The sequence below is a fragment of the Amblyomma maculatum genome, chromosome 3 (genome assembly GCF_055883805.1).
Source record: "Amblyomma maculatum isolate TAMU_Amacu chromosome 3, ASM5588380v1, whole genome shotgun sequence".
Classification (NCBI taxonomy): domain Eukaryota; kingdom Metazoa; phylum Arthropoda; class Arachnida; order Ixodida; family Ixodidae; genus Amblyomma; species Amblyomma maculatum.
The window spans coordinates 189,305,051-189,330,506 of NC_139346.1; the positions used below are offsets into that span (position 1 = coordinate 189,305,051).

At 47.3% G+C, this 25,456-nt stretch overlaps 1 protein-coding gene across 1 annotated transcript; it reads left to right on the top strand.

Annotated features, from left to right (window-relative positions):
- Nucleotides 1-633: 633 nt before the first annotated feature.
- Nucleotides 634-24,870, top strand: LOC146197234 (solute carrier family 13 member 2-like). The gene is made up of 11 exons (XM_084597150.1): nt 634-731; nt 2,635-2,774; nt 5,968-6,058; nt 10,101-10,232; nt 10,773-10,892; nt 14,722-14,808; nt 18,377-18,484; nt 20,092-20,290; nt 22,542-22,703; nt 23,166-23,303; nt 24,362-24,870. Exons 1-11 carry the CDS (start codon nt 643-645, stop codon nt 24,509-24,511), a joined length of 1,416 nt encoding a protein of 471 aa, XP_084453276.1. The 5' UTR covers nt 634-642; the 3' UTR covers nt 24,512-24,870.
- Nucleotides 24,871-25,456: the final 586 nt, after the last annotated feature.

Below are 25,456 nucleotides of genomic sequence, written 5' to 3' on the forward strand. Positions count from 1 at the left end.
TTTACCGTACTATGTTACTGTACTATCACTCTTATAGAACGGACTTCCTTCTTTATCTTTGCAGCTATAGAAAAATCCTTCATCGGCAAATACGAGTAAATCCTAACCGCTCACCGATTTGAGCCGTAGTTGCCTCGACAACTCGGCAGCATAGACGACAAACGCCCACCAACGCCGGCCAGGAGACCCCATCTCTGTTTTCAGATCCTGCCGCGAGAGGAATTTAAGTGGTGCCCTAATAGGTCTTGCTCATGACATATGGCGCGCCGCACTGTGAGAAGGCATGCAGAAGAGCGTTTGTAACAACTTAAAATCTTAAAAATTCACGCTAACAGAGATGGGTGAGAACGTTCTCGGGTGAGAACGGGCCGTTCTCACCCGAGACCAAGACGGCCATTGTACGTTTTTGCTCCATGCAAACCTGCTATGATGTGAACACCTCTCGAAATGTTGCTGCGGCCCGCTCAATAATTTCGCTTTTTGGTGATTCGGGCTTTTGTTTTCCTTCTAGCCTCTTGAGGTTTGAATTAACGAGGCTTTACTGTTTACACGCGTTTCCACCACTGCTGATGGTGAAGAGAGTGGTCGATGAAATTCCGTACGTACTCCTCGCAGGAAGTTGGCGCAATCATCTTGGGCTCCATGCTGTTTGTCGTGGCGCTGAAGGAGACTGGCCTTGCGAAACGTGTCGCTCTGCGCATGCTCTACTCTCTGGGAACCAGCAATTCCAGGTATAGTATGCACACACCGCATCTCCCACGTCTATTTTAGGAGGAGGAGGAGGAGGAATAACTTTATTTAACTATTTTAGAAGATCTACGGGCAATAATGCTGATGCAAGCTAGTTCCTTTATGCTGCGATGGTTGCACGAGAAGAGTTAAGAGAGGGCTTCCAACTAATAAGAGTGGCGTGAAGTTGTTGACTCCTCTTTCGTCAACTCTGACCGCGATGTAAGAATATATTCTTACTCGGCGGCTCTGGCCAATGATGAAATACGGATCCGCAGTCTCTTGACTAATGAAATGTAGCTTTCGGTGGTTAGTCTGGTGACCCTGCTGGTGGGTACAACGTGGGAATTGTATACAGTGCAGGGACTTACGTGGAACGCAAGAGGAAAGGGGGGACAGAAGCCATGCTGTAGCTCTAAGGACGGAGAACTCAGATATGTGTCTCTTGGAAGAAGGCAGCAGAGCAGGTAACTAGCTCATCGTTCGACTCTATTATCGTCAGATATGTGCTTCGTTCCTATAATCATGTTCGAGTCTTCATGTGCTGCAAGAGATGCAGTCACTTCGGGGCAAAACAGTGAGGATGTCGGCTTTTCGAGAGTGAAATACATGAAATTCATACAATAAAAATGCCTTGGCTTTCCCGTTAGACGCTTTTTCTATAGTCATATGGAAATAACCATTTTGGTTTGGGACCAGTGCAGATTTCTTCTGTGAGGTAAAACGAAAAAAAAAAAAACCCGTTTTTTTTCTTTCAGTTCTCTCGCCTTATAAGAAGAAACTTTTGTCTCATTTTTACGAACCTACTAGGCTTGCAAGATATTGCAGGAAAAAAAAAAAGCCTCTGAACTGCGACGTTTTAATTTAATTTAATTCATGAAATTTTTGCGGAATCCCTGAGAACCAGGCGACCTTGCAAGGAAAAATGTCCCCATTACTACGCTTGTATGCACATTTCAGCTTATTTGCCCGCACATATAGGCGTACACGACCTGGTATAGTGGTGATAAAACGTGTGAAGAAAATAAATACAATAATTAAAATCACCAAGCATTCCGGCTCTTTAGCAAACCAAGAACTCAGCGCAAGATTATGAAAGCTATTTTTGAACAGTATTTGTCGCATCCCATACGGTGATACGAACAGAGATAGCGTGCATTCTCGAGAGGGCCGAGCATTCAACAGCCTACTTGTACGCCATAGCTTCTGCCAATCTAGAAAGCAAAGAGAGGGAGGGGTGGGCAAGGGGGGGAGGGGGGGGGGTCAGTTTTGCCACGTGGCTTCAGTGGTAATGCCTAGACTACATAATCGCAAGAGATATATTCCAACAATGCAGAAATAGCATGATTGTGTGACAATTCGAGTGTGAAATACGCGTGTCTGCGTAGGTCGTGTGCTTTTCCAGTAGTGTATTGTCTTGATTAGGCTGCTCCTATTTTACTTTGATGGTGTTAACGCTTACACCATTTGGTAAGGGTGGTCTCAGTCAGCCGGTATCAGACCGGAAATAACCCGGGTCGAGGCTTTTCCAGCGTCCTAATGATTATGTATGATTGGGTCACAGGAAGGAAAGGTGCAATACATGTCACACATGTTCTCTGGACACCTGACCCGCGCCGTAAGGCAAGGGTGGAAGGTGGGAGTGAAAGTAGAAAGAGAGGAAGAGGAGTCGTAGTGGAGGGCTACGGAGTAATTTCGACCACCTGGCGCACACCACACGAATGCTTCTGCATTTCGCCTTAACTGAAACGCAGCACCCCTGGCCTGGTTCGAACCCGGGTACTCCGGCACAGTGGTCGGGTCTTAACCACTTCACCATTGCTACGGGGCAATCGAAAAGCGCGGTGCATATGTTTCTCCAACAAAATGAAACACATAATAGCACTGCATAATTTTCATTTTCAGCCTCTTGCTGGCCTTCATGTTGTGCACGGCGCTGCTGTCGACGTCGCTTCCCAACACGGCGTCGGCCGCGGTCATGGCTCCCGTGGTGATGGCGATGATAGAGCAGATGCGCTGCCAAACCAAACTCAGGAGGGATCTCAGTGAGTCTCCTATGACTTTATTCGTATCCTCTCTGGGGTGGCATGTGCTCAAGAAAGAAGGAGAGCTTCTTGCCCATAGATGCCGCGGCGAGTTTCGTGCAAAGTGCATCTCTTCATATAAGGCACCATTCCGAGGCTTGCCTACCGTGGGATTTAAGCACGAACTTTGCTTGCAACTTTACGTAACAAATACTCGAAAAAAGCCGGATGAAGAACTTTGTCTACTGACGGTTGTTTGCTCTTCCACCTTATCAAAACGACAAGGTCGAAAAGTTACTCAAAACTTCTCTGAAATATATAGTTATCGCATAGTTGAGGCACATAATCTTGTCATTTAAATAGGACACAAGTTCGCGCACATGCAGCGAACTCAGTGAACAAATTGTGGCCACTAGCCATTCTCAGAATCATCGAGGTTTCCAAAGTAACAGCTCGCTAAAGCTCCCCAGGTTGTTTAAATTAGTACGGGACCTTTTAATGCAACTTCACTTTCACAATGCGTGTCACTTCGGGACATTGAATCCCGCACACCTTTTTTTATACCAAATAGCGATTTCAGGATCAGATCAGTACACCAGTACATCGTACATGTAAGCTAATTATTGTACCAGTCCGTCGATCCCAGAAATAAAAATTTAAGGGAGACATTTGAGCTCCACCTTTTATGGCATGACGCGATAGCGTAAAGCTAACATATAAAGCACCGCTATAACTAAGCCGCATGAACGTGCCTGCGTGGCCTAAAGGTAACGCAAATGCAAGGGCAGGCTGATTTTTACATCATTCTCACATGGGAGAGGAGAGGCCCGGGTTGGCAGCATCTGCTAACCGAAACGTCACGCAACCCTACGTCCTGTAGCGCTCTATTGGGTGGCGCCGGGAACCCGGATATCGTTCGCCGCCCGGCGACAGAAATAAAGAGGTAGCCTGAAAGACGTAGCCTGTAAATAAAGACGAGGCCTGATCGTGGCACGGGCAGCCTCTGTAGGCAGTCTTGTTCTAGTGCCAATCACCAGCAGTCTTGTTTCTTCGCTTCTGAGGTGTTAGGTCTTCAGTACAACCAGTGCGCGGCTATTCCAGCTGCAGATACCACATACCAGCACCACGCTTGTGATTTTCGCATTAAAAAAAAAAAGCATGCTGCTGTGTTTGGGCTGGCGATTGCACTGCAACGTTTTAACAGGCAAAATATGTTCTTTAATGAGTGTTGATATAACGAGAGGTAAATAAGAAGGACAATGTATTACTTGCTCTCGGTGAAAGACAAATTTTCTAAAAAAATAAAGAGCCTGCTAACCGAAACGTCACGCAGCCCTACGTCCTGTAGCGCCCTCTTGGGTGGCGCCGGGAACCCGGATATCGCGCGCCTCCCGGCGAAGAAAATAAAGACGGAGCCTGATCGTGGCTCGGGCAGCCTCTGTAGGCAGTCTTGTTCTAGTGCCAATCACCAGCAGTCTTGTTTCTTCGCTTCTGAGGTGTTAGGTCTTCAGTACAACCAGTGCGCGGCTATTCCAGCTGCAGATACCACCTACCAGCACCACGCTTGTGATTTTCGCATAAAAAAAAAGTGTGCTGCTGTGTTTGGGCTGGCGATTGCACTGTCACGTTTTAACGCATAGCGTTAAAGACCAGACATCAAATCGCGAGCGTGGCGCTGGTATACGTGGCAAGTGACATAGTCGAGTACTGACACTTCGATGGTCTAAGCGACCTAATGAGATCACTTGATATCGTAAAGTTGAGAAGAGCTGCTAACTCGAATTGTTCATTTCAGATGGAAGAGTAACAAACTTCTAGTGCTCTCGGATGCTGTGTCAAGCTAGTTACTATGAGGCCACGCAGGCACGTTCTTACGGTTTGGTCAAAACGGGACTTTAAATTTTGGCTGATAACGTCCTCATCTATGAGGTTGAAACATGGAGCCTAACGAAAAGGGTTCTACGCAAGTTTAGGGCACCACAGGGAACCATGGAACGGAAAATGGTAGGTGTAACGTTACGAGATCGGACGCGTGCAGAGTGGGTCAGAGAAATAACTCGAGTTGCTGACATTCTAGTGGAAATTAAGAAGAAATGGGCATGGGCAGGTAATGTAGTGCGGAGAGAAGATAACCGATGGTCGTTTAGGGTAACGAATTGGATTTCAAAAGAAGTAAATCGTAGCAAGGGGCGGCAGACGGATGAGGTTCAGAAGTACGCAGGGTTCAAGTGGATGCAGCTAACTCATGACCGGGATAATTGGAGTAATATGGGAGATGACTTCGCCTTGCGGTGGGTACAGTCCTGCTGCTTCTGCTGATGATGATGATGATGAGCCGACGCCATCGCATCATGCCATTAAAGGCGGAGCCTAAGAATTATCCATAACTTTTTTTTGTTGTCCAGGATAGCTGGATGCCTTTCAGTACACAGCTTTCTTTGGTACCATATTGAGTGCCTTTCACGCACGTTACTTTCTGCGATAACCAGTCCCTGACGAACTGTTAATTCGATAATTGCATTTAATTCATGCGCATAGCCTACACTGCTGCATAAAGTACACAATGAGGTGAAAAGAGCAAGAACAGAGGCCGTGCAGAAAGACTGTGGAAACATTTCTAGAGCGCATAATCGGGCGAGTCTAAGCGACAAAGATACTACGAGGAGGATATGAACTTTACCCATTGTACTGAGGAGTAGTTCATTGGCAAACGACGTCCTGGAAAAAATGAACAGATCTTTCTCTTAAGCGTATGCCGTATGATAACAGGTAGACAACACGGCGAAGGGCCATCGAAAAAGACATAAGGACTCCACAGGACTTAGAAGTTTTCAGTGACATTTTTTTTTGGTCACCGAAACATGTAGATCTACCTGTTTCTGTGAAACGTTATTGCAGACTTTAAATTATAAACAATGTTAACATAGAACCTCTCTTGATCAGAAAAAAAGAACAATACTATGATAATCTGACAGTACTTTGATTTAGAACAAAATGCAGTGCTCTTAAGAAAGAGGAGGTATTATATTTTTCGATGTGCCGGTAACGTTCGTTGTCTGTAGGGCAACAGGCAAAATATGTTCTTTAGTGAGTGTTGATATAACGAGAGGTAAAGAAGAAGGACAATGTATTACTTGCTCTCGGTGAAAGACAAACTTTCTAAAAAAAATAGCCTGCTATCGTTCATAAATTGCATGCCGCTGTTTGTGCGTAGGCATGGCCACGGCGTCGTCTGTCACCTCACCGCACAATCTCGCCGATGTCTACAAGCGAGCTCAAGAAAGACTGATAACCAGTCTCACAGGGTAAATATTAGTATTTGTTGGTTTGCTTTAGCTTTCAGGCACTGACGTCGTAAATCGACACTGGAAATAGGGGTGCCGTAATCGTAGGCAGCGAACATTCAAACTGCCTGGAGTACTTTAGAGTGCACTGACATTGCACGGTACATGTGAACCTTGCGTTTCGCCTCCATCGAAACGAGGCCGCCGTGGTCGAGATTATAGTGCCTAGAATATACTGACTAGTGTGTCGAGCGCGCCGGCTGGGATGGCTCGGATCGCAATGAAAGCCGCCGGCGGCCGCATAGCGGCGCTGTGGTGCGAGAGGGTGCGAGCTTCTTGCGCACATTGCGCCGCGCTGCTGAGAGTTGGAAAGGGAGCTGCGCGTTGCTTTGGCTCACGTTTAATACTTTGTTTTACAGCTCTTTCAGGAGCTTAGGATTGATATAACGTTTTAACATGCTAATGTTAATATCGAATTGCTTTGTGCAGATTGCTCGAACTTGAAAGCTCAATCAGTATGTGAGCCACACGCTAACCCGGTAAACGCACATGAGAGCTTTCGCGTTTGGAGGAATTCAAACTCAAAGAATACAAGTCACGAAACACAGATTCGGTTTAACAGAACGAAGGCAGCATGTTTAATCAAAGGTGACAATGTGAGTGGAAGGCAATGCATGTTCTTCCCACTTGTCCAGATATCCTAAAAAGACTTCCAAGAAACGCATGTCTGGGCTACCCGGCTTAAGTGCACGCTTGGTTATCCTGGAGGTCATTACTCGTATCAGGCGATTGATAAGCTTGACGAAGTCTTCTGTTGGTTGCACCCGAGTGTATATAGTCTCTACATGCCGCCGGTGCAAAAAAAGTCCTTTAATAACCTCATCTCCAAAAAGCTGGAATGCAAGGTCAACCTTCATGTTTTCAAAGTTATTGGGTCTTAAGATGCATAAGCTAGGCTGTCATCCACGGAAGGTATCCGCATCCATGTAACCGGAATGAGAATGTCCTCAAACGGATGACGGCCTCCGTGGTGGTTAGGTGTCTGCAGTGTAGCCTGGCTGCCACTCTGTTCACCCACAATGCCCGCTTCACTGGAGCCGGAGGAGTCGTTGCAGTCTTGAAAGCCAGCTTCGAGAAAACAGGAGCCCTCGTTGATTTCCGAGCCCGAATCGCCCTGCGTCCCGCTTATGGCATTTACGAGCTGGTTGCTGCTCGCATACGTTTCTTTCCTTCCTTTTTGGTGCCGTCTTGGGCACAAGGTGTGGAGGGTATAATGTTAACGTTTTGAAAATAACGATGTTAAAATAACCATCTTCTACATGCTTCTGTTTCGCACCCCAGTTATGTAACCCCCCTCACATAATACTCCAATCGGAGCCCGTGAGGTATTTGAATAAAAAAAAATAAATAGAAAACAGCAGAACACAAACGAGGAACCTTTACTTACAGCGGCTAATTAAGGTACATCGCGGCCTGCGATTGCACAAGGTTTTGCCGAAGTCACCATCTTTTGAATGAAGAAGCTGACGAAGTTTTTTTGTTTTTTTTTCTCAGATACACAATATGCACAGACGCGGCCGGTTAATCGCGATGAAGCTCGTTGGTAATGCCGCGCTTACGGTGAAACATGCGCCTAATATATAACTGCATCATGACATATGTGTAGCGCAAAAGGACAATCGAGGGACACAGAAAAGGTACACAACACAGGTGCTGTCTGTAGCGCCTGTGTACACTCATTGTGCTACACACTATAGTGCCTAGCTAGGCACTATATACACACTGCCATGGAGCACCGTTACCGACTCGCCCAGGTTTGCATCCTTGTGAATATAACTGCATGCTCTAAAAATGTTTCTCGCCAACAAAACAGTTGCCGTTTACCTTCCGTCATTTCTATCGATGCTTCGTTCCCATTGTACAGAATGCGTACTTACGTAGCATCAGATAGCGCAGTAATACGTACGCTTGTTCTAGCGGTAGCCCCGTTTGCCAAAAAAGCAAGTCTTCTCTGTGCACCACCGCTTTCTCTTTGGCATTTTTCTCTGCAGTCTAGTGAGAGGCACTGGGGAAACAACAATCGGGAACCGCGCTTCACCACTGGCGACACAGTAAAAAAAGAAGGGATACAGGCTAGCACAGAACGCGCGCACAAAACGAGAAAAAAAAAAAAAACCGATGCAATCGTCGCCGAGCAGGTAGAAGTGCGGAACGACTCGCATGAGCAAACACCTACACCGTAAATAAACTACTGCACCTTCGTGAAAGCAAAAGACGCGCAGAAGCAGGTTTAACACGCACGCACAACACCAACAGATTGCCGTATTCTGAAGAGAGAAAACTGCGTAGTCTGCTCAGGTGGCACCCTCCCGACAAGCAGCGCCCTCTGCCGCTAACGATTGGCTTTCATTGCAAATAGCGCCATCCTCGCCCATAGGGAAGCGCGGGCGCTCGTCACACTAGCCAGTATATTCTAGGCACTATATCGAGATCTACCCGGTTCTCGATCAGTGCTCGAGCGCCCTAACCACTCATACCAGTTTCCATTGGGCGAACAGGAGCAAGAGCAACGAGCAGCCAGAGCAGCACACGAAAGCACTGGGGACGCGCGTTCTCGTCTCCCCAATGGAACATTCACACCGAGGCGGAGCGCGTGACGTCAGGCGTCATGTGATCAAACTTTTCCCGCGCTTGCGTTGCCCGTATCTGCCGGCCGAACGCCACCGCTGCCATTGTCCGCCATCGTCCTTCCCGGACTCCGGGCTAATAACCAGAAGTGACGTCAAAACGGTCACGTGACTTCCTCCGTTCTCCCTGTACTCCGCCACTGTCGAGGAGCACCGAGGACTGCTCTCGGCTGCTCCCGCCGGGGTGGCGCAGTGGTAAGACGCCCGACTACTGTGCCGGAGCTCCCGGGTTCGAACCCGACCTCGGCGGCTGCGTTTCGATGGAGGCGAAACGAAGTGGCGTCCGTGTGCTGTGCGATGTCAGCGCACGTTAAAGATCCCCAGGTGGTCGAAATTACTCCGTAGCCCTCCACTACGGCTCCCCTTTCTCTCTTTCCACTTTCACTCCTACCTTCCTCCCTTCACTTACGGCGCGGTTCAGGTGTCCATAGAGCAAGTGTGACAGATACTGCGCCTTTCCCTTCCTGTGAACCAACCAACCAACCAACCCAGGACCCCAAAAGCGCGCCTCCTCTGGCAATAGAAAACGGTACTGCTCCTGTTCGACCACTGGTAGGCGCTGAAACTCGCGAGAGCACTTTTAGTGCAGCTAAAGGTGCTCCCGTTCGCCCAATGGAAACCGGTATCAGACATAGCAGCGCGGGACAGTTATGTTCTCGCTTCAGATATTTTCTTTTCAGCTGAACAGAGTGCGAAGTCACCAGGAAAATGTATATCACAGAAGGAAAGCTTAGGACCATTATCGCTCAAGTACATTCAGCTTGGATAATTTAAACTTACTTAATGTGAACTGTCGACATATTAGAAGGATAAGGGATTTGATTTCGTGAAGTCCAAGTGGTTCTATTTGAACTAAACTTCACATAATTCAATCAAATCATCCATACACATCAATTTCTCACAGCCTGGGGTCGACTCTGTAGCTGGCGCTGAACTGAGATTCTCAGGGCTTTCCACTGTTTTCACTTACGTTTCTACTAGACGGTCTTACATGACATAGACGGTCTTACATGACACCATTCGAACGCGGCATGTCGTCTAACTTAAGCGATAGCTACACAAACAGGGACAAAGATGGAGGGATGTTGTACTTCCAGGCATTCAGGTTACTATTCTGCAAATGAAATAGTATTATTGACCTCTACGCCAGAAAGCTGCATGGCTGTTTAATGCCATTTGTGGTGTGCTAGAGTCCCAGACAGAAGCTTGTGAAATTTGGTGGTCTAAAGTCGTAAGCAAGGATTTGTTTTTTAATTTATATACCCATTAGTTATGTGCTCGTAGTTCTTCACGGCCACAACTGTGGCCATGACAAAAAAAAAAAATGCGACCCTCCTGAAATGATATCGGCATTTTTCTCTGGTATGAAATGTCAGGATGAGCGACGAATCCTTGATGGACCTCCGCCGAGAGCTGATGATGTCCGTGGCGTACGCGTCAAGTATTGGAGGCATGGGCACTCACATGGGATCGCCACCCAACTTCATCATGAAGAAGCTGTACGAAAAGTATGACAATTTTCCTGTACCTCGTCACCTGTAGTACTACTGGAAAGCAGCTGCTGCAAAATCCAAGCGTGTTGCCTTTCCGCTTTGTTGTTCTTTATTTTCTCCTTGCCCTCACAGCAAAATTCTTGGAGTACCTAAGCTCCGTCATTAAGGTTATGACGCCTTGAAGGATATCGCTACCAGCCCATACACAAGGCCCCGCTTCTGTATGAAGCTGCCCGCGTGCCCTATGGATATGGCGAATGCAACGGTAGTGGCAGCCTGATTTTGTTATCACCCTCCCATATGAAAGGAAAGAGACCCGAGTTGGCGACTCCTGCCATAACGCGAATGCAGACGCTGGATGTTTTGCAGAATGCGGGGCCATTAACGCTGTAGTCTTGATTCATTAGTGTGGGACTGTATAGAAGAATGCAAACCTCAAGTTTTCATGGACGCGAAAGTATGTTGCCAGCTACCAGCCACAGTACTAAGCGTTACTCACCAATCTTCTTCCTCGCGGGTTGTTTGAGTAAGCGACAGAGTTTACATTGCTTACAGGAGGTTTCCCAACGCTCCACGCTTAGAACCGAGGACGTGGATGCTAACCTGTGTGCCCATTACGGTGATCTGCCTGCTGGCTGCCTGGGCCTGCTTCTATTGGCGCCTCAGACACCTACGGTGAGGAGCGTAAATCATCATCCTCATTACCAATTCGCTGTGTTTAGCCCATCGTATGTCGTGGGCCTTGCCAGATATCACTGCGAACACTGCTGGCTGTAATTGTTGTTGTTGTGGCTGTAGGAAGAAGGAAAAGAAAATTCACTGGCCTGCTACTGGCTCTGTAGCTGAGCCACCTCCGCTGACTCGTGCGGACAGAAGAGAAAACTGAGAAGAAAGAAAAAAAAGAAGAGGGATAGAAAGACGCGCGCCGCAACAACATCCGTTGTCCACCACCGAATCAGTCGCGGGTGCAATGACGGCCTACAACAGATAAAATTTGGTGGCTGGCTAGACCCCGCCGCAAGCGGCGCTGACCTACCGTCCCAGCACTATAAGGCCAGGAACTGCCACTCTTCACCGCCTCCGCCCCCCCTGCTGGCTAGACTTAGCCACGGCAAACTTACTCTAGCAACATCCAAACTTCCAACTTAGCAAACTTCCTAAGCTGGTGGCTACATCATGCTCGTGTACTGTCGTCGTCTACCCGATGTGCCCCCCCCCCCCCCCTCTATGGTCTTACCTAACTGCCCTCGTCGTTAGGGTCAACCAAGGCTATCTTCAGGTTAGAGCTAATTCCGGTCAGTTAGGTTTCCGACTTGTTCGCCATGTTGGCGACCTTAAGGGCCTGTCACACTAGCGCGATACGACGCCGCCGCAGACCAGACAACGACATTGACGGTCAGCCAACTCGTCGGCCGACCGTGTCTGCGGCCGACCAAGCTGTCACACTAGGCCGACGACGACACCAACACGACCGAAAACCAAATGTCTTCCCAGTGTGACAGGCTTTGAGGCCGGGGACACCGACAAAACCAGTCTGCCGACTGTCGGTGACCAAGTCTTCCCGAGATCGGCCGCCGAGCAAACACTTTCTCGAAACACAAAGCCGACTCAGTACACCACGTCGACGGCGAATACCTTTCAGCACTAATATACGTAAAAAAGTAGAATCAGTGCATAATCCCTGACCGAAACGTGAGCGTGAGCTGACAAAATACTCGTGGCCGCCGAATGCGTGTGGAATATCAACGGCAGCGTTTTCCTTTCGGGCGAGTGCACTGGGGGTGCATAGATTTGCGGCGCGCGTCGGGACCATGAGCAATCTTTCCGCGTTTCCAAACTGTACAGAATAGTGCAAAATGAACATAGTACGTGACAAAGAAATGATGAAAAGAAGCGATTATTTTTCTGAAGTCAGCAGAGCTGCCGATCCTTCTGCGAACTTCTATCGTTGTGTTTACAACGGCAGCTGTGGTCCCGCGGCCGGCCCTGTGAAATACGAGGTTTTACGTAATCCGCCGAAGGCGTTACGTACTACACGGCATGATTCAAAGTATATGCAGTTTACTCCCAGCAAGCTGGACAGTCAGTTAAGCGGTAAACGCTACTACTGCCTTCGCGACTTTCACACTGCAAGACAGCATATCAGCTAAAACCATAGGTAGTACCTCAACCTCTGAAAGCACCGGTTAGGCCTAACCGGTGCTTTTTCCCATGGGTAGAGATATCTTTTCTTTTTTTTTTTGCTTTTAATATACTGTCTCTTATTCGCCGTGGACAGCTTTTATTTTTCGAACACTGCCGTTTTGATCCGGCAATCACAGCCGTAAAATACTGGGCAGTATTCCGTCTCGGCCCATAATCACGACTGGTGAATTAAGCGCTTGCTTTGGTACGGTTGAATTTATGAAATAGGAGTAAAAATAAAGCGTCCCTTCATTTTATAAGAACAAACCAAGTACAATAAAAACTGGAGTAGGTGTAGAAAGGAGAATCTCGCATGGCAGAAAAAATGAAAGGATTAAGAAAAGGAATAGTATAATGGCACGAGAAGAGACTGGGAATGGGAGGACCTAGTCGGTGGGGAGGTTTCGCACGTTGTCTGGCTAGTGTGACATAGGAGTTGGGCGACCGTCGGCCGACAGCCGTCTTGCGAGCGACGCGGCGCCGACACCGACTGTCGGCCGACTGTTTCCGTCGGTGCAGTGTGACATAGACGCAGACATTAGTCGGCGCCGGGTCGTGCTAGTGTGACAGGCTAGCACTGTGAACAGTCAAGCGCATATGCAATCAGCTTACAACCTCGTGCAAAGGTGGCGGTCAGGCGCGGCCTTTCTCCGGCTTGCGTTCACCAACAGAGCAACAAGGCGTTCGGTACCATGCAACAGTTGCCTTTCCGCTATAATGGCACCTCACCGGAGCCGTTGACGGTTCATAAATCACCCTGTGGCACGCGGTGCTTCGCTGTACTCTCTAGATTTAGTCCAGCAATCAAATGTAACATGCTATGATATATTTTCTCTTTGCTGCCTGGCCATCGGGACTCTACGCGGGCGGACATACATAATTTTTCAACCCGACGATTTTACTCGTAACACAGTAAAAAGAATGTTGCATTTGTTCTCTCTGCATTTCACGGGCTAAGTACTAACCTTAGGCTGAGAAAGTGAGACGTCTTCTGACGCCTGGTACGCGTGTAGGACCGGTCTATATAGCCCTGTTTACATGGACCCGACAGCGGAGGGTCGAGTTGGGGAGTTGAGTGGATTCGAGCCTACCGGGTTTACATGAACCCGACCAGACGAGCGACGATTACGGTGGCACCTCGCGTTAAGGCGAAGAATTAGCTGACGGCACCCGATTCTGGTTTTTCCTCCGGGCATCTCTAGCGTTTCCCATACCTTTCTCCTCTCCCACTGTGCCCCAATTCACCACGACAGCTTTTACATGCTTCCTGGAGAGAGTTCGAGTCCAGCCAACCCACCCCCTGCGTGGGAGTTGACTGGACTCTAGCAGTATTTTTCTGGACCCGACCTGACGGGGTTTACATGAACCCGGTAACCGGTTTTCGACCCGATAACTCAACTTAACCCGCTCCTGTCGGGTCCATGTAAACGCCGCTTATGCCGCCTTCCGAATCCACGTTAACTTCCTCGACCATTGGCTTCTAGCTCGGAACATTGTTCACCCTTTCCATGGTCTTCTCCTACTTATGTTTAAACAGAGGTAAAGAGTGTTGTCTGTAACTATGATTCCCCGCGTCTATCACTTCCTTCGCTTGCTATGCGCATATGACGCGAATATGTACGTGTCACCAGTGCGCTTTTCGCGTGGGAATGGAAAGAGTAATGGGGTGTTCTGGACCAGTTGGTGTTACATGATTACAGGGAGGCTTAGCGCGAGACAGACGAGGACAAGAGAGGCACACAAGCGAAAAGAGTTCACTGGCTCAGTGCACGTTAAAGAACCCCAGGTGGTCGAAATTTCCGGAGTCCTCCACTACGGCGTCTCTCATATAGCCTGAGTCGCTTTGGGACGTTAAACCCCACAAACCAAACCAAACCAAACCAGTTTACTGGCCAACAATTGTTCATAATCGTTCTCAGATAATAGGGCAAAAAGATGCTAGTTGACTAGTTAAGCAACTTGTGGCCCACTAAAACCAGTTGAAAATTTCGCTACAAGGTCCTGCGTCTTCTGCAGAAAAGTTGAAATTTCCGGGTCTACGAAGGTTCACGATCGGATGTAGCTGTGAAGCTGCTTCATGGTCTTCTTTTCCGCGTTAACTATGTGCAATCTCTGAAAAAGAAGCGATATAATTTCACTAACCACTTTAAAGTTACTGGAATATTAACAACTTGTGCGCTTCTGGAGTTCAGATGAGGTAGTAAGCAACACAGGCGGCTTCAGTCATTGGTTGTTTTTAAAATGTCCATATGTGAAGACACAGTTTCCTACTGTACACAGCTTTAAGTGGATCGTGCTCCTCCACAACATTTGTTTGCAGGTTCCAGCAGAAGGAAGAATCCAGGATAGCGCTTGAAAAGATTCAACGCGAAGTCGAGCGACGGTACACGGAACTCGGGCGGATCAGGTATGATTACAGCAGTTGTCAGTATACCGGGTGACCCATCTAAGTGTAATTAAGGCTTTAAAGCGTACGGTGGGCCCTAACTCCGTGAAACCAACTTAGAGCTTTTGAGAGTCACCTATTCTAGTCTGCAATATTTTTTCTTTCACAAGAAAAAATATTGCCGAACAAAGTATCAAAATCGAAACCCGTAGATCGTCTCTGAAAACGGCTAGCTGCGTTGTTTCTATCAAGCTATGATTTACTTAGGTTCAATTATTGGCCTTCAAAGAAATTTATCACATTACCAGCTTTTAATTTTAAACACCTCCCTTAATATGCACAGGAATATTCATCCGAGAGAGCGCTACAGGAAAAAGCGGATATTGTTATCTGAGACACTTCTTGGTACTTTGAAATGACTTTGCTCTGACATGGAAGCTCTTTGTTACTGCAAGAGCTATTCTTACGGCCAGTCATGTAAATAAAAACCTTGCCTATAGGCTACCTGGATAGAATCAACGCAGCTAACCGCTTTTCAGGACAATCTACAACTTTTGCTTTGACGCTTCTTTTCTAGTTGGCATCTAGCTAATAAGTGTTCACTAATAAATTATTTTCGACGAACAAAATGTCTGCCCGAAGCGACTCAAAAACCCTCAGCTGGTTCCAGAAGCTAGACCGAGCTTGTTTAAAACTTTAATTTCATTTAGCTGAGATGCCTGGTAGGTTCTCATCGAAAAGTTGTGTAGTCATGAGATGGTGCATGGAAATCATGCGCAAAACACTGGCCCGTTCTCGTTTTTCCTTTAACACTAGCGAGTAGCAAAAGCAAACGCCATGATGTCACCAGTAATAATAATAATTGGTTCAGAGGAAGGGAAAGGCGCACTATCTGTCACACTTGTTGCTATGGGCATCTGAACCGCGCCCTAAGGGAAGGGAAGAAGGTGGGAGTGAAAGTGGAAAGATAGAAAGAGGAGCCGTAGTGGAGGGCTACGGAGTAATTTCGACCGCTTAGGGATCTTTAACGTGCACTATAAATTTTGACCGCCTGGGGATCTTTAACGTGCACTGACATAGACCACGGCGGATGCGTTTCGATGTAGGCGAAACGAAGTGGCGTCCGTGTGCTGTGCGATGTCAGCGTTATTGTTGTTGTGGCTGTAGGAAGAAGGAAAAGAAAATGCACGGGCCTGCTACTGGCTCTGTAGCTGAGCCACCTTCGCTGCCTCGTGCAGACAGAAGAGAACTGATTTAACTGATTTATTTATAATAGAGAAGAAAGTAAAGGAAGAGGGAAAGAAAGACGCGCGCCGCAACAACAGCCGTCGTCCAACACCCGCGGTGGCGTGTGCAATGACGGCCTACAAGAGATAAAAATTCGGTGCCAGGCTAGCCCTCGCCGCAAGCGGCGGTGACCCACCTGTACCAGCCCCATCAGGGGAGAGCTCCTTGACTGATGTCAGCGCACGTTAAAGATCTCCAGGTGGTCGAAATTACTCAGTATCCCTCCACTACGGCTCCCCTTTCTTTCTTTACACTTTCACTCCCACCTTCCTCCCTTCCCTTACGGCGCGGTTCAGGTGTCCACAGAGCAAGTGTGACAGATACTGCGCCTTTCCCTTCCTGTGAACCAATTATCTTATCTTTATCTGACATAGCACAGCACACGGACGCCTCTTCGTTTCGCCTCCATCGAAACGCAGTCGCCGAGGTCGGGATCGAACCCAGGCACTCCGGCACAGTAGTCGGGCGCGTCTTACCACTGTACCATCCCAATGATATATAGTTTTCTCACCATGCAGCAAACAAGATGCGATGCCTACTTTCATGTCACTGACCTTTTTGACTCGAATAATTTGGTTGGTCTTAGTCGGGCTATGCCTAAGCCTGTCGTTCTTGATGAAAGTGAAAGATAGTCCTAAAGAATCGGGGATGACTTTCCTGGCCTTTTAACTCGATAGTATTAAAAACCTTGTTTTTCAAGGAATCCGGCGTCGGCTTGTAGGAGTCGCACTATTTTAACGCTGCTGACGTTTTCGATAGACGCACTTCGACATATTCGTGCAAAAATACGGTGATGCCCAATGACATCTGCTGATGTCGCTGAACCGGCCAAAAACAGCCAAAAGAATCCAGCAGCCTCCAGAAATGACCGCATCAGCAACCAGGACTTCCGGCGGGATGCGACTCCGGTCGGAGGATCGAGCTAGAGCGCCCGGAGCTGCTCTAAACGCCCAGCAGAATACGAGCAACCTATCTTGGTCGACCAGTGGAATTCGAAATCGTTATCCCGGAGAAAACGTGCTCCGGAGCGCCCAGTAGAAATCGCCATTAGATTGCTGCGCGCACTCCGGCCGCCATATCGTTCCCCCCCCAATTTTTTCCCCCGAGTGGCAGCGACGGCGTTTACCGGTTGCCGAAGCGCTGGCTCGGCATCAGCGGATCACGGTGCTTTCAGTGCGTGCGGTGTGTGCTTTATCTAACTGCAGTGAATAAAAAAAAATTGTCAATCAACTTTTAGCACCTGAGTGTGGCTGTTACTCGCCCCGGGAAAGTGCACTGCATGCCACTATGCGTTGTGTTGGATACAGAGACGAAGCGACGTTATGGTGGTCTAGAATATTCTAAAGCACCATATTGACACGAAGGCCAAGTATCGGGTATTGAACAGCTGCCGATTTAACAAAGTCAGGTGTAGTTTTTCATATCTTCCTCAATGCAAGTTACCCCCTCTTATCATTCTCCTGCGCTGTAGAAACCCTCCAGATCGTTCTGGTGGCAACACCCTTCGGCTGTGCCGACTACCGTTGCTAAAGTGCTATATGCCTCGACTACCCGAACGCGGTCCCAAAGAACAGCCGTTTAGCAACTACCGCTGTGAATGAAAGGGAAACTGCACAAAAAACGTAAGCTACAATTCATGCCTTTCCCTTGCTTGCTTGCAAAACTTATACAAAGCGTTAGTTACATCCTACTAAGGAACGGGTAGACGACTCTCGAACTTTAATATTCGCGCACGCGTGTTTCTGGGTAGATTGAGTTGTTAGGCTAATTGGCATTCTCGATTGGCAAAGCTCCTAGTTTTCTGCGTAATGGCACACGGTCATAGAAAGAAGAAGCAAGAAGGACGAACATAGCGTTGACTAACAACTGTCAATTTAGAGGCGCGTACACAGCTTCAATACTCTCAGGCCAGCGCAGGCGCACACCATGCAACGAAAAAAGCAACCCATCACACCTTTATCGAAGAAACTTTGAAAGGAACATCTACTCCACGCTGTACACTAGAATTGATGTGTCGCTAAGACATCAGTTCAGTGTTGCGCAGTGAGAATCAGTGTTCACGATGCCAAATCAGAGGCTGCTTGCGACAAAACACACGTGTGTCCTTTTATTTCTTTAAGAATGAAAAACTTTTAACATTTCTCTTAATGCTGTTAGACGTTGCAGACAGCGATAGCCGTCAATCAAATCGAGCATCCTCGTTAATATTGCTTGAAGATGCTTCAAAGTTGAGGCTTAAAACTATCCAAGGCGTTCTGTCCAAGAGCTGTTTTGCGAAGATTGCATTTTACCGATGCTGCAGGTCAGCCGAAATCGCTGTGCTGCTTCTGATGGCACTGCTCGTCTACCTGTGGGTGTTTAGGCTTTCCGACTCACCCTTCAGCTGGACTCGCCTTCTACCGGCGGATGCGTAAGTGCACTCACCCCGAGCTAATCTCAGTGTCAGGGTTCATGGAATCAGGTTTGCTATAGTTTCACTAATGTGAGGAGGTGAACTAATTCGTACGCGTAATGGCATACGCTTATTTCGTTTCTCCTTTATTGTTGCTGCTCAGCGTAAAACTAAAACATACTCAGCGTTTATATAACTGAAATAGCGAAATACTATCTCACCTGTGCCCATACTCTCGTGGTCATACTCGTGTGCTTCAAAAGTTAAATACGCAAAGTTGACTACCGAGCTTACGCGTTTCTGTTGGATATGTGGCGTGCTTCAAATTGTTCAATAGAGGCAATTTGTTTTTCAATAACCATCAAAGATACACTGGTACGTACGATCAGTGCACGTGGGCTATACAGCAACGTGAACATTATTTGCTAAATTGAAGACCTTCGACACTGAAAACGAGTCCTGTTTGCAAGTTGTAAATAACGCACTTTCGAAAGTACATTTAAAATGAGCTTTGCGGTGTTCAGCAGTTCTAAAATGATATCCCTGGTCCTGGTATCGTCACAGAAATCACGTTAACATATGCCACAAGGAAAGGTAACTGCTCCCGTATTTTACTCAGGTGGTGCCAGTTTAACAACGCGCAGCGTTGAATAGCCGATTTGAAAAGCTCTACAACCATATTTTCTTTTCTCTCTAATACCATTTGGTAATACGAACCACAATATCGTCCTGAAAACTTAAAATTTTGTAGCCATTTACTTGTACAGCCTTCAATTTTGTAACTCAATAATCTGTCCTAACCCCAACGATAAGAAATATTATTAGGTAATAATATTGTTTGAAACGTCTTTATTTCGTTTCTTGTCACATGGTTAAGTCTTTCCAACTGTACAACCAACCTACACAGAATGCACTCAGTAGTTTTGTACGGTTTCAAAAAGGTGAATGGGTATTGATAAATTTAAAACAGGTAACATTTTTTCCTGCAGCCATGAAACAACCCTGTACGGGCAATATTGCGAATCTTTTGAAAATTGCGCAGGCCGAACAGAATACATAAATGTGACAAACAGAGGAGGGACAGCGAGGGCACGACCTAGCTTGCGTGCTTTAAAAACTTCGAAGAAAGTACCATCTTTTTCAGAAGTAACCAGACTGCATGTTTTGCTTCTGGCTTGTATTTTAAAGCCAACGTGGATTCCTCGAGCACCACAACGTCTTAAGAAGTGAGGACAGGAGGTCGCCTTTACTTTGCACAGATTTACAACTTCAGAAGTGGTACGAATTTTCTACTACCCGAGTGAGAAGCGGAACACGCAGCCTGGTTACTTTTAGCAAAGATGGTACCTAGAACAGTCGATGAAACATGGCAAAGAGTGGACTGTCGTAGTATTTATCGCTTGGGACGCGTTCCCAAAACTTGTACAGCGAATATTGCTGCCGTTTAATAAGAAATTCCGATCCGAAACAAAGCTTTAACGGGACTGCATGGAAAAGTGCTTTGTTTTGACCAAAGTTGCACCTGTGAGACCGTTTTTAATTGTCTTCGTCTTCTGCGGCTGCTGAGGATGTAGCCCCACATTACGTTTGTCGATATTTTGGGAACACTACCGTGGTGCTCGCAGGGATGCGAGCGTGCTCACGGGCATCTTCATCGCGTCTATGCCCTTGTTCCTCATCCCGCGTTCCCATCAGAGCGAAGCCATCGACAACCCGACGAAGCCCTTTGACCCGATACTGACCTGGCAAATGGTGGGACCCTTATGCCAGTGGAATCTCATATTTCTGATCTCCGGGAGCATGACGTTTTCCAAGGCTGCGCAGGTAATCAGGAAGCGGTAGTGAATCTCTAAGCAAGTTGTCAGTATCCTCTTGGGGCCGACATGCACATCCTGAGTTTGGCCGCTTTCTAGCACGCTACGTAGCACACCTACCGCTAGCTGTTCACAAAAGTTACAGGGCACTTAATTCTGCTTAAGTGCAGAAATGCGACAGCATTGCTAGTTCCGTGCCTAGTTCTGAGTTCTGCGTTTCCTTGCTCACTACTGTTGCTTAGTTGTCATTTCTATTGATTCGGACGAAGTCAAAGTTGGGGGTCAAGGAAACATCGTTTTGAAGTTGTCATACCCAAATTTGGATGTCACCATTGAATTTCACGTGCTCAAATAAGGTTAGACACCAATTTTATGAAATTTGGACAAAATCAATCGGGCGTGCAGAGGGCCAAATTCTGAGGTGGGGGGGGGGGGTGGTTCCATCTAAATTTGGAGATCCTCATCAAGGTGGCTATAGTAGAGGTAGATATGGGATGCCAAATTTGGTCAAATTACCGGGTTATTGGTGCGTAAATGTTAGGTCCACACGCTCTGCCGGCCAACTCTGGTGACGCCTCTCATTGGACAAGAAATGTTATCGCGTTAAAATAGCCTTTTTCCGCAGGCCACACGTCACGTGTTTACCAGGAGAGAGAAGAGGCGAGCAGTGGCAGTGTGAGGCATGGGACGGAACTCGCACTAGGCCCGCTGTTTATAAAGCATACGTCAGCACATCAGTCATATCGTCCTATTATTCGATTTTTCGCAACCTAATGCTTAGTTAAGGTACTGGAGTGTATCGCTTTTCCAGCCCTGGAACTTCGGACCTTAATTTTGCCTCGATCGACGATGGCTTATCTCCAGCTTCCTTGGCAAGATATGAACACTTGCTGTTCCCCATCCCGTCTATAGCGCATACCTGAATGCACGACAACTGGCCAGAGACCTGACACTAAAAAAACCCTGCAGAGCCCTGTGACTCGACGACGAGACCTGATCCCCTAAGCTGGACGAAATAAGAATAATGGGACATTAGAAGCCTCACTGTGCGGCCAATACATGGACGGTTAAAGGGCGAGTGGTGAATGGGAAAAGTTTTTCCGAGTGTTGTCATTTGTCGTGGATTCAAGTAATGTTTTATCGTCAATACGATTTGGGGATTAATGTGATTTGTTAATACGATTACTAATTTCTATCAGTGTTTTTTGATCATGATCAGTGCTAATCGGTGTTAACATCTACCCTGTCAGTATAACTAATATTATTACTGTTATATCTCCATTAACTATCATCGTTCTCTAAGTTATTGGAAGCTGTCGCCATATATTTGTTGTGTTCTTCCGGTTCTTTGTTGATCAGAGCCCACGATAAACACTGTTAACGTCAGCCACTTGTGGCGCTCGCTACAAATGCCAGACCAACTCTGGATCGTCACCACCGAGACCTTGACAATGTACCGTGTCACCACCGGTGGTGGATCGCTGTCGTTGACTAGCCGAAGGCTGCATCTTCATCAGATGCGCATTATTTTTCTTTTAAAGATTTGGCCTCTCTATGAGATGTGTTCGGAAATGAATGTCCTAACCTGAGAATTGTTTGAAAACAAGGACACGCGTATGTCGTATAGGCACGATTAGCTTATATGGAACACCAACTGGGCACCTTAAAACTGGTGCAGGCTCGACAGGGGGTGCCACTTGGTCTGTCACCTGTCACCAACATGACCATTAAAAATTTGTAGGCTGTTTTCGACCAATATAACTTTGGGAGAAGGAGAGAAGAGGCGCACATTCTTGAATCAGGCGTGTGCGAAAATCAATGCATTAAGAACGGCCGCTAAAAAAGTTGCCCTTTTACTCCTGGTATTCGCAGTTAGGACAGACGCCTTATGTCACGAGAGCACTCGCTTTTGTGGTGTCGGGACACAAATTAAATGACTCCCAGTAATTCACGCAGAAAAACATGATAAGGCGTGGACCGGAATACGAGCGTAATCACTATTTAAGCATTATGAGCCTAAATTGGTTGAATGAACTGACCAGTTTTAGTGAGAAGGATAACAGCGTTAGCGAATTCGCATAGTCGTCCGCTTAAGAGAGCAAACGGGGAACGTGTGAAATTTTAGTTCAACGTTTCTTTATGCTTCCATGTGGAACAAGACTCCTGAACCTTTAAAAAGGCAGTTTGCACCATGACTGATTCGAAGCCCTATTTTTCTGTGCTCAGATTTGTGCCTGTATTTTCTCTCGATGGTTTCGTAGACATCCGGGCTCTCGCACTTGGTACTGGACATTCTCCTCAACATGGAAGCCATGAACCACGTCCTGGTCATGGTGGTGCTATGCTTACTGACGGCAGCCCTTACACAAGTGTTCAGCAACTCAGCCGTCAGCTCGTTGGTGATTCCGGTGGTTTTGGACACGGTACGCGTCACATTTCACCAAACACCTTCATATAAATGCTAACATGAGCTGCTGTTATCGAAGAAAGATGGGCAAGTTGGCACAGCCCGATGATGTACAATAGCGCAGTGCACATCAAGGACTTCCCTTCGTCCATGATGCCCTTCGAGCCATTGTGGTTTTACGGTATGGATAGGCAAGAGTCTCTAACCATTATGCTGGCGTAGGACTATACGTTGTGTTGGATACAGAAATGAAGCGATTGCTCTTTAATCCTTTTCGCTTAAAGAGGGTGGTTATGGATGGAATATTATTGGCCCAACGGCTTCAATACAGGAGTTCACGCAGAATTACTCCACTCTAACACGATATGGTGTGCGGCATTTAGATCGTTAACCCAACCGAAAAGGCCCTTATCCACCTAAGCTATTCTGAAGCACTCTAATGACTCGGTTGGATTTGATGCGGATGTGCGCGTTGCAGGCTGTCAAGCTGCAGATGCACCCGATGTCGCTGGCGATGCCTGTGGCCCTGTCATGCTCTTTCTCATTCATGCTGCCAGCGTCCACTCCTCCGAACGCCCTCGTCTATGACATGGCTGGCATGGGCGTTCGGGATATGGTGCGTATGCGTGGTCGTTAAGTAGAAGCCGTAGTTCTAGCATGTCTTTATTTTTTACGGGACAGAATCAAGGAGTCCGTTTTCCAGAAAATACGGCGTAGCTGTTCTCTGCCTTCTAAGCTAAACATTACGGGATGGCTCTGGCAGGTGGTATGGCCTGGCACTGATTTGTCGGCTGGTTGTATGACATCATCGGGAGCACAGGACAAGGCCGAGTGGACAGCAGAATACCAGATGCAAATCTCCGGAGCTGCTCTTTTGAGATCGGAGGGGGAGTTCGGTATCGAGTCCTCCTGGACCTTCGGATACCGACAGATATTCCAACCCAGGCCGCACCAGCACGTTGATACGGCTTGGTTAAAGTTGCTTTTTTTTTTTTGTTTTGAAGCTCTGTGTGATAGGTTTTAAAACTACCTTCTTTAACACTATGATATGAATAAAGAACAAATTATCATATGCTAGGCTGAGGCTTCTTAACACTAACTGAAGGCCATAAAAGTGTACTTTATTTGGAGTAAAGTAACCCAGCGGTGAGATACTGCATACCAGTTGACTGCAAAGGCATCTGAAGGCGCAAAACCACATGAAATACGCAGAACCTTGGAAAATTCTTTGTGTCACAAAACAGGAGAGCCAGGGTGCTGAATTTGGTCACCCATACAACACTCGGAGACGAGAGCAGCTCCATTGTTCGGCCCTTGACAGCATCGCCACCGTCATGGCAGACTGGTTGCAGCTAGGAAATACTAAGCGTGAAAAATAAAAGTAAAACAAGCAAACAAACAAACAAACAAACAAAAAACAAACAAACATTCATGCTCTGAACCACGACCTTATCTTCTTTTCAAGAACGAACCGATAAGAGAGGCTTAGGAAACCCCTATTTTTTTTTTTTTTTATCCGAGCATTGCGCTTTGTTTCGCTGCTTGTCATGATTGGTTGAATCGTGTTACCTCTATTGACTCTTGCTTCCCTAGCATGCCGTCCAGAGGTGCATAAGGATATCCAAAATTCTTACTAAACATCACACCCCCTGTATTTTTTCTTGCTCGAAACAGGTCTGCCCGGGTCTGGTCGTGACCATCACCAACATAATCGTCTGCGTGGCTCTGATCATCAGCTGGGGACGCTTTGCGCTCGACCTTGGAGAATTTCCGCCGTGGGCCTCGGACAACGTCACCAGCACTGCGAAGCCCAGCGTAACATAACTCAGGACTTGTGTAGGATATTTCGCTTAGGTTCGACCCGCATCATTTCACGCGGAACTGCGTTAGTTGAGAGATAAGATGAATTAATCGGCTTTCCTAATATTCCTTCGAGTCATCACAACTGCCTGGCTGCAAGATTAGGAAGGCGAGCGAAAAGAAACGGGCTTTCAAACCAATATAAGTAGATAAACGCTGCACGAGGAACATATGTTCACATGATAAATTCTCAACAATTTGCCTTTAGAGGCGCCGACCGAAGCCCGTTGACGTGTGTTGAAATGAGTCACGTTCTTTATTAAAATGTATTAAAAAAGATGTTGGAGTTTTGAAACCATGTGGCGGCTCACAAATTGAGTTCTCTGTCGAAACAAATAAGCTGTGGTTTAGCTAAGGTTAAGCGAAGCGAAAAGCCGCTCGTCTTGCCTTGCGCTTTTCATATCTTCGCTGCTTTATAGCCAACTCCCAAGCTACCACTTCTGCATCGGTGTTTCTGCGCCGTCCAACTGTTGCTTCTTTTTCTTCCATGGCGCGCCTTGCATACCCCCCCCCCCCTCCCTACTTACAAATGTGCACTGCACACGGCTGTGGTGACAGGTCAAACGGTGGCTAGGAGGAGAAGCAGCGGCGCACATGGGCAGTAGTCTGTATAGCGTGCGGTGGCGGCGAAAGGTCAGGCGACGGAGCCAGCGGCGACGGCGGCCACCTGCGCCATGAATGACGTCACTCGGTTTCGCGCATGCGCAGAAGTGGCAAATCTGGGGCTCCGGCTTGCATGAAGCGCGTTGCTGACGAGCCTAGTGAAGCTTTTCACTTAAAAAAAAGTACAGCGCTAGCATAGCACTGAACGTTCAGACGTGATAGGGGGTGGCAGGGTGCTGCGAATAACATGTCTTCTCTCAGATTATTCAGCAGAAGGCAAATACACACGGTTACAGTGGTTACAGT

Coding starts and splice junctions, on each gene's coding strand:
- LOC146197234 (XM_084597150.1), top strand. CDS start 643: ATGCTGTTTGTCGTGGCGCTGAAGGAGACTGGCCTTGCGAAACGTGTC. Junction 10,233..10,772: donor ATGAAGAAGCTGTACGAAAA/GTATGACAATTT, acceptor CATTGCTTACAG/GAGGTTTCCCAACGCTCCAC. Junction 14,809..18,376: donor ACGGAACTCGGGCGGATCAG/GTATGATTACAG, acceptor CCGATGCTGCAG/GTCAGCCGAAATCGCTGTGC.